The sequence below is a fragment of the Primulina tabacum genome, chromosome 6, assembly GCF_025594145.1.
Source record: "Primulina tabacum isolate GXHZ01 chromosome 6, ASM2559414v2, whole genome shotgun sequence".
Classification (NCBI taxonomy): Eukaryota; Viridiplantae; Streptophyta; class Magnoliopsida; order Lamiales; family Gesneriaceae; genus Primulina; species Primulina tabacum.
Window position 1 is genome coordinate 4,413,939 of NC_134555.1, and position 8,829 is coordinate 4,422,767.

Consider the following 8,829-nt stretch of genomic DNA (forward strand, 5'->3'; position numbering starts at 1 on the left):
CGTCTATATTTATATATATATTATTAATCGAGTTGTTAAGTTTGAATTCAGACTTGGAAAACTTGAATTATTCAAGTATTCGTCGGATCAAGTTACGCGAATTTGTTTTGGTGTTGCAGGGACACCCGATACACGATCTAAGGAATCAGTTCGAAATGCTGCTACTTCCTTCAAATCGACATCCATGGTTCATGTTACTGCTGTTGTTGCAACATTTATGATTTTGAGGGTATTTTAGTTAATCGAGGAGGATTGGTATCACATGTCAATATTGAAGAAGATTTTCTTCATATTTAATTTAAAAGATATATTTTTCATTTAATAATTATCGACTTATTTGTCAACCATATATCAATTTATAGATAATTATGTTTTTGATATATCAGCAAATTTATATATTCAACTTATACTTTCAATAAGTTATATAGAATCGCAAACAATATTTCTTTTGATGCTGTAACATGTAATTTTGCATGAAACAGAAATGTATAAAAAAATATGCACCAAATAGTATTCATCCATATGATCAGAAATTGTTTTGCATGGCTTTTAACTTCATTTGAATGTAGACATATATATATTTTGCTTGTTAGAGTAGATGTCCTGCAAGCCAACGGTTGGCTATGAAATTTATTGACTCAATTATAATAAACAATCTTTATTTTAATATAATTTAACTTTTTATGGTATTGTTATACTTTATCTGTATACCCATGCATACAACATAGATAAAGTCCTTGATTATGCTTTAATACAAATGAATCGTAATTCGATGTTGAAACTCATTTGTAAACACTGCATATTCTAAATTCGTTCCTAGTCGATTCAGCCGCCTAAAACAGGGATAAAGGCCGCTTGAGCTCGAGACTAGCATCTGTGATGTTGTGTACTGCGTTTTTTGGTAAGGGCATAGAGATGTCCAAACATGCAGATGGGTAGTCATATGATGATTATACCGAACAACCCTCCCTCGGACTTTCCAAGTGATTATCATTCATCGAGAGGATAAGTCTGTGGTTATGATTGTACACCATTAGTCCTTACGACCCGGGACAACACTGAGGCTCTATATGCTAGGGCTGTGCTTTGACTCGTTTACCGGCTCCAGGAGAGTCATCAGGTGGCGAGGTTGGGTACAGTTGCGACACATATAGGAGCCAGTGCATTGTAGTCGGGGATTCATCGCTCACCTACGGATGTGGATATCCTATGTGATCTAATGTAATAATAGTGCATGGAATCTCTGGCCAGAGTATGATATGTACGTCGGAGAAGGAGTTCTCCAATAGTACACGTGATGCCACTATTATAGTTATCACATAGTTATCGAATTAATATGCAACCCTCGATGAACCAATGGTTGCAGATTCGATCGGGATATATGAGATGAAGGGACCGTACTGTACGCTAATCATAATCGACTGGTTCTTGCAGGCACTATCAGTGATACCTAGGGGATCATGGGGCGATGCTACTAGACGCTCTTACCATGATCCGATGGGTGCAATCAGAAATAAGTTCTGACATTCTTGATCAAGGTGTTGATGAAAAGAATGGGGCTAAGTAGGGTAAGCCCGAATAAAGGATTATGTCCTGAATCACAAAGAGTTGTGAACCCACGGCTAGCTGTATCCCTGAACCATTGAGGGTCACACAAGTACTGGATTGTTTGTTCCCGTTGAGAGAATAAATTCAAGGAGTTGAATTTATGATAATTAGATTTTGAGAAAATAAATTCAAGGAGTTGAATTTATGATATAGTAAATTCAAGAAGTTGAATTTATGAAATTTGGAGAGAATAAATTCAAGGAGTTGAATTTATAAAAAAATTTGAGAATTTAATTTATTAAGCTCAAATGTTGGGTTTATTAAATATTAAATTTTGGAGGTGATAAAAATTCAAAGAGTTGAATTTATCATTTAAATAATAAATTCAAATGTTGAATTTATAATGTATTTAATTTATTAAGCTCAAGAGTTGAGTTGATTAATTAATAAATTAAATATGGTTTGTAATATGTTTAATAGGCTTGTAGGAGTACAAGTCCAACATATTAAATAATTAAAATTTTAATGGGCCTTGATTAATGGATTAAACTAGTGTGACTAGCTCAATTAATTAATCATGCCAATTAATGTTAATTAATGGGTCCAATTATTATATTATGGTAATTAGGCCACCTAGCCTCCAAAAAGATGTGCATCGAGATTGCATTTGATAAGTCATTATTTTTTAATCTTAAATTTACTTAATTAATTTGATTATTTAAGTAAATAAAGGATTAGAAAGATAATTAGAATATTTTATTCTAATGGCATGCATTTTGATAAGGTTGTTCGGTGATTTTGAAAGGGGATTGACAATTCTTTCGGCTCTTTCAATTTTCAAAGAAGCTCTCGAAAATTCTTCTCAAAAAGCAAGAAAACTCGGCCACTCTTATTTTGAGACAGTGTCGTTTTTGGTGTTATATCTCTACGCAAAAACATCTTCTAATTTTCTAGTGCAAATTAGAAGAGGAACAAATATTTCAGTCGTGGACCGGATTAGGAGATCGAAGAAAGTTCGTAGGGATTCATCAAGAGCTATCTCCGCTAAACCCGGAATACTTGGAGCCGTGTGATTTATTCACCAAAGGTATAAATTTTAACATCCTATGAATGTCTTTGTTAAAATCATACGAGCGCCCAGAGCAAAACATATTTTGATTGTCAAAATAAACAAAAATTTTTAAACTTCCGCTGCGTTTGGGCGTGTAGAAAACCGAGATCCAACATTGCTCTGGTAACTAAGTTGTCCAAGAACACAAAAAGTCTCATCGAAGATTAGTAAACATGGTGCTAGTATTACTTGGGTTCTACTTTGATCGGAAGCATGTATCCACCGCTATATTCGAAAGCACCCTTTCTAGCCAAAGATTCATTGTAAGGATGCTTACCGGATCCGGATTCTGTAGCAGATGATGATGCGGAGGATGAATTTGTGTTTAGGCCATCATTGTGTAGAATAGATTCCAGTGTTTTCGCTACTTCGTTCATTGTTGGACGATCTGAAGCTGATTCCTCCACGCATTGCATTGCTAATTCAACAAATTTTGAAAATCCAATAAGATTTGATGTGTTTCTGATGGCAGGATCCATTATTTCCCTCAATCCGTAGTGTGATTCGTCATCCTTATCCATCGCCATTCTTATTTCGCGTACGATGTACTTTCCCTTTACAATAGGCTGTTTTGCAGATATCAGTTCGAGCATCACCACACCGAAGCTGTAGACGTCGCTTTTCTCTGTTAATTGTTGTGTCATGTAGTATTCGGGATCTAGATATCCCTGCAAACAAGTGAAAAGAACCAAATTCTATCAATACTCTGTTAGCCATCGGAAGTATAATGTCCATTTCAGGAGGATTGTTGAGAATAGTGCATATAATTCTGAAGCAAAATTTAGTTGAAGAATGCTCACAAATGTGCCTTTAACTTGAGTGGAAACATGCCCATTTGAAGTCTCGGAGATCAATTTAGACAGTCCAAAATCTGCAACTTTTGCTGTTAGATTTTCATCCAGCAAAATATTGGTAGACTTGACATCCCGATGAATTATTGGAGGATGTGCAAGCTCGTGCAAATAAGCTAATCCTCTGGCCGAACCAAGCGCAACTCGTATCCTCCTCTTCCAATCTAGATGAGTTCCATTCCTCCCTGCATATTTGGCAAAAGAGTTCCTCATTTTCTGATCTCAAAATCAATCTTATGGAATTTGAAAATTTTCACCTCATTGGCCTCACCTGTAAGATTTTCTCGTAGTGTGCCATTCTCCATGAATTCATACACTAACATTTGTTCACCTTGTTCGAAACAAAATCCCACCAAGCCTACCAGGTTTTTGTGATGAACTCTTGAGAGCAACTCGATTTCGGTCTTGAATTCGAGTCCACCTTGCGTGGAACCTTGTTGAGCCTTTTTTATTGCAACCAGCTTTCGGTTGGAAAGCATTCCTCTGTATACCTGAAACCATAAACTAGTAAGTATGCGAGTTTATGCAACAGTTTTTTGGCTACAATTATCAAGAAATCTACCTTTCCATACCCTCCTGAGCCAATCTCATTGCTTTCGGAGAAGTTATTGGTGCATTTCCTGAGCTCGTCATAAGAGAACCATCTGGCTCCTTTTAGCTGTGGTGCGCCTCCGCTGTCTTCCCCCCCTGAAACCCAATTTGCTGGATTTTAAAAATAACAAGGTCTAGTCAAGAAAATGAAAGTTATCATGTCTTGTATCAGGGGATGGCAATGAATAATGACAAAAACAGCATAAAATTCGATATATGGGAGGGAGGATGCGCTGAAAAACTTTCATCTTTCAAAAATTGAGGGAGTTGAAATTGCAATGCTAGTGAACAATGAGAATTACCAAATGGTTTACTAAGAGAAATGGCTTGTTCAGCAAGCCTTTTCTGTCGAAGGGCATATATCCCTAACCCCGCTAGCACTAGCACCAGAAATGCTCCGGCAATGGATATCCCAGCAATCACAGTCAAGCTGAAGTGAGTTCTCCTGTGATCATCTGAAGTACCCGTGTTGTTTATGTAGATAAGCCATACATTCTAGTATTCTTGAACAGAAATCATGAGCTAATCAAATTTACCTCCGAAAATGTATGGAGATGCTATGAAAAAATAGGGTCCAAACTCTGAAGAAGGCTTGTATGTTTGGTTACTCAGAGCAAATCCAAGTCTCTGAACCTCTGACCTATTGAAGTACTTAGAGTTGGATGGAAAGAGTCCTAGCTGCACCTGGAGATAGTCATCGACATTGAAAAAGGGATTCTGCACAGAAACCGATCCCGGGGAAAGGCCTAGTTTTAACCAAATGCTCATTTCCAGGAAATGAAACAAACTGGCATTAGACAAGTCCCGGAATAGTGGTGCTCTAAAGTATAATGTTCCTTCGTAGGGATATGCACATTCACAGCTCTGTGGGTTGAGTTTTTGATCAGCTTCGCACAATTGTGTTCCACAGTTTGATAAGCTTGTAGTATAAGGTCTTGCCGATTGCTGAACCTGACAGTAAATTGTGCTTTCGAGAGAAGCTGAGCATACAGGGTTCCCCATCAGTCTGTAGCGTGGAAGAAAAATATGCTTTCAGTCGGATAATAAATGTTTATTTTTCGATGTTAAGATGAACACTAAGTATGAACAGTTCTTACTCCAATGTACTTTTGTATTCAGATCCAAGTGTTACTGATGATATGTCGTTGTTTTGCAAGTCAACGAGTTGCAGCTGCTCACTAACTTTCCCACTCATGTCTAATTTATCAGCAAAAGCATTGTTCCTCAGTTTCCTGTTGTAAACTTTTGTTACAACATTTTGGAAAAAATATTATCTTTTTATCGATTGACACATATTAAGCTCAGATTATTTAGACTCACACTTGCTCAATCAGAGGTAAGCTGAAAATTTCTGGGGGCACAGATCCTCGTAGAGGTCCGTATTCGATCACCCTGAGAAGCAGACAATAGAGGTAAAAAGAGACCTGATAGTATGGTTCTTGATTTTAAGGTAACAGGAATAAGTTTTCATGAATTTGACCAGTAAATAAATACTTGATACTCACAGTGTGTTTAGTGAATTTAAGGTTGAGAACCAATTCGGAGCTTCTGATCTCTTGAAAGAGTTGTTGCTTAAATCCCTGTCAAAATAGAGTTGTAAGGCATGTTTCTGACCAAAAACGTGAAGAAACTAGCGGTAGTTCTTACACATAATTCAGGGAGTTCATTCCTGTTAAATTGGGTAATACACCAGACAATATATTGTGAGCCAAATTTCTGCAATGAAATTCCGTTTATCCTCTGTCACTCTCTAGGAATATACTTAACGATGGAAAGAACAAGAATTTTATTCAATCGAAAAGAAATACTCACAACTCAGTGATTTTAGTGAGGTTGTTTAGATTTGAGGGGACACTTCCTTTCAGGGAATTGCGGTCAAGCCGACTGGGATACATTATTATCAAAACCAAAAAAACGTAAGTAAATGGTTCAGATTTAAAGACGCGGTTGTTAAATCAGAACAAGAAGATCTAGTAAGATTAGAGTTTACTCACAGAACCTCAAGTGACTGAACCAATCCTAGGGTGGATGGAATGTTCCCTTGGAATTTGTTTCCATCAAACAATCTGTCAATTTAAAACTATAAAGAATCCAAATCATAGGAGAAGATGAGAAGGTGAATACTTAGTTTCGTGACTTACAAGTGTATTAATGACATATCTGAGCTAAAAAGTTGTTCTGGGATTTGGCCCGAAAGCTGGTTTTTGTTAAAATGGCTGCAAAGCGATGTTGAATCAGAATTCTCGGAAGGAAGAGAAACAGATGAGACCGAGTTTCGTGACTTTAGCTTCACTTACAAGTGCTTTGCCTTTTTAAGGAGGTCAAGTCCCAGAGTTTTATTTGATGAGACAGGCAATGGTCCTTTCAACTGATTTTCAGCAAGATCCAGCCAATATAGCTTGGAGAGTTTACCCAAGGATGGCGGTATCTCTCCCGTTAAATTATTCGTATTAAGTGCCCTGAAAATGCAATTATTATACGCTCCAACAGAAAAACAAAGACAATGCCTTTATGAATTCATCTACAAATATGATCACTCAGACGTTCTTACAGAAAAGTGAGTTCGGAAAGATTTCCCAGTTCACTTGGTATGGTGTTTGTAAAGCTACATCCAGCAAGAATTCTGAAGAAAATATTTGCAAATAATGAAACCAATGTTGATTGCAACATTGCAAAAGATTGAAGAACTATTGTAGATCTTCAATGGTTTGAGCTATTTAATCTTACAATATGGTCAATTTTTGCAGATCTCCTAGCTGTGGAGAGAGAGGACCTGTGAGGCCAGGGTTGAATGACAAATCCCTGAAATCAATAACTTCAATTCTAAGGTTAAAGGTCGATATTTAGACTGAACGGCGCACCTCTAATCTCTTGGCTATTCGCCTGTCTAATGAAAAATTTCAGAGTTTTATGTGATAGGTGCAGAACTTACAAGGAAATGAGTTCAGTGAGGCCTCCTATGTCTCCGCTCATTTTACCAGTTAGTCCCATAGTTGATAAACCCCTGAAAATTTTGTTCACTTCATATTTAATGAACTAAAAAATCATTGAATCCAAGACATCAGGAAACAAATCTTGAGAAAATTGTGAGTTCTATGACATTATTATACTTACAGAGAAGTTACTCTTGAGTTGTTGCATGAAACTCCCTCCCAAGATACACAAGGATCATCTGACTTATCCCAACTCGGTGGTGTGTTCCCCCACTGATCTTTTAGCGATCGAAGTACGGCAGCTGCACATCCATTTTCAAATTACTAGGCACCAACATGAACTATAAATGTTTTACTGCAAACATTTCATCTTGTCCCTTTATGGATCTAACGTCAGCAAACTGAAATAGCGATTCCAAACACAAAAAGTATATGTTTCTTGGTAAACTCCTGCATGGTTACTATCTAATCTAACTCTCTAGTGGAATTCACTTTTTGTTTTCTATTCTCTTCTCTTGGACTTCTTAATTACACAGTTTTACAAAATAAACATTCCCTTCCTAATAGGTCCATAGTTACATAACAATAAATCTTCATGGATAGAACATGGAAGATCATGAAGCAAACAGGAAGTCGCACAACTACAAGGACCACTAAATTTGTTCATGTCGAAATTGTTTCCCTAACTTCCAAAGAGCTTCACCATCATAATTAGTCTGAGTTTCTAACAACAAACATGCACTCATGCAAGCATCTGTACGCACACAAGAATAAGCTAAAACAACATTTGGCAGAAAAGAATTTAATTTTACCATCTTGCGGATTTGTTGCGGAATAGATGGCACTAAGAAATGTTGAGAAAATCAGCAGATGATAGGAAAAGAGCAGCAGCATGGCCTCCATTACAGGAGCAATTAAACTTCCCCTTAAATTATATAGCAGTAATGTATTACGCTACCTTGAAACTCTATAACAGCATGCTCGTATAAACGGAGAAAGATTAATTAAAAGAACATTGAATATAGTTTAGAGTACGTGTGTTTGAGTAGAGTGCAGAAATCTTGAAATTGAAGTGAAATGAAAACAAAAGAAGGTGGGTAGGAGCGGTGAGAACAGATAAAAAAAGTTGAAACTAATTCTATTTGGTGTTTCAAATGATTGTACATTGTCTTAGAAGCCAAGCCATTTCCACTAATAGTGCTGCTGACAATAAAATCAACTATTTTACGCAAATATTCTTAAAATATTTGAGATATAAATAAATGAATGGATAAATAAAATATATCTATTTGAAAAGCTTTGTTTATTGTTTAGCCCAAATTAAGACAAAGATATAGGACGAACTGTGGTGTTTGGTAGGTTAATACAACATTGTTTGTCACTAACTTTGAATGAATATATTTTAATTTTGTTCTCTCTATTTATTTAGACAGAGGAAACCATTTTATTATTTAATTGTTTTTAAACCAAATACTTTTGGATATTTTTAAAATTAAAATCAATTTGTCTATATTTTCGCTTTTTTTTTTCACATATCAAATTTAACTCCGGTGAGTTCACACAAATATGCCCTTATATTAATTAATGAAATTTAGTTATATTTAAACTACTAATTAATAATTGTTGGGTTAAGAGTATATGAGTGAGAGTAATACTGAGATTGATGACTTTCTGAGAACTTCTTGTACATCAAGCTGCTGACGTTGCGCCACTTGATCTGTTTAGCTAGGTGGGTCGTAAAAGATTGACGTCAGATTTTACGGGTAATACTATCTCTGGTGGGGATAAGACTGAC

General features: G+C 36.2%; 1 protein-coding gene across 2 annotated transcripts; it reads right to left on the minus strand.

The window, feature by feature from the left end:
• Positions 1–2,642: 2,642 nt before the first annotated feature.
• Positions 2,643–8,132, minus strand: LOC142548874 (leucine-rich repeat receptor protein kinase HPCA1-like). Of its 2 annotated transcripts, none has more exons than XM_075657494.1 (19): positions 7,847–8,132; positions 7,216–7,336; positions 7,034–7,105; positions 6,829–6,903; positions 6,653–6,724; positions 6,399–6,560; positions 6,243–6,317; positions 6,096–6,167; positions 5,914–5,985; positions 5,749–5,817; positions 5,607–5,681; positions 5,422–5,493; positions 5,199–5,333; positions 4,638–5,107; positions 4,404–4,556; positions 4,073–4,197; positions 3,782–4,001; positions 3,460–3,695; positions 2,643–3,327 (listed from the first exon to the last, which is right to left on the minus strand). In XM_075657494.1, exons 1-19 carry the CDS (start codon positions 7,935–7,937, stop codon positions 2,845–2,847), a joined length of 2,850 nt encoding a protein of 949 aa, XP_075513609.1. In that variant the 5' UTR covers positions 7,938–8,132; the 3' UTR covers positions 2,643–2,844. The 2 variants fall into 2 exon arrangements, with proteins under 2 accessions (XP_075513609.1, XP_075513608.1); XM_075657493.1 differs by having other exon boundaries at positions 4,073–4,212.
• Positions 8,133–8,829: the final 697 nt, after the last annotated feature.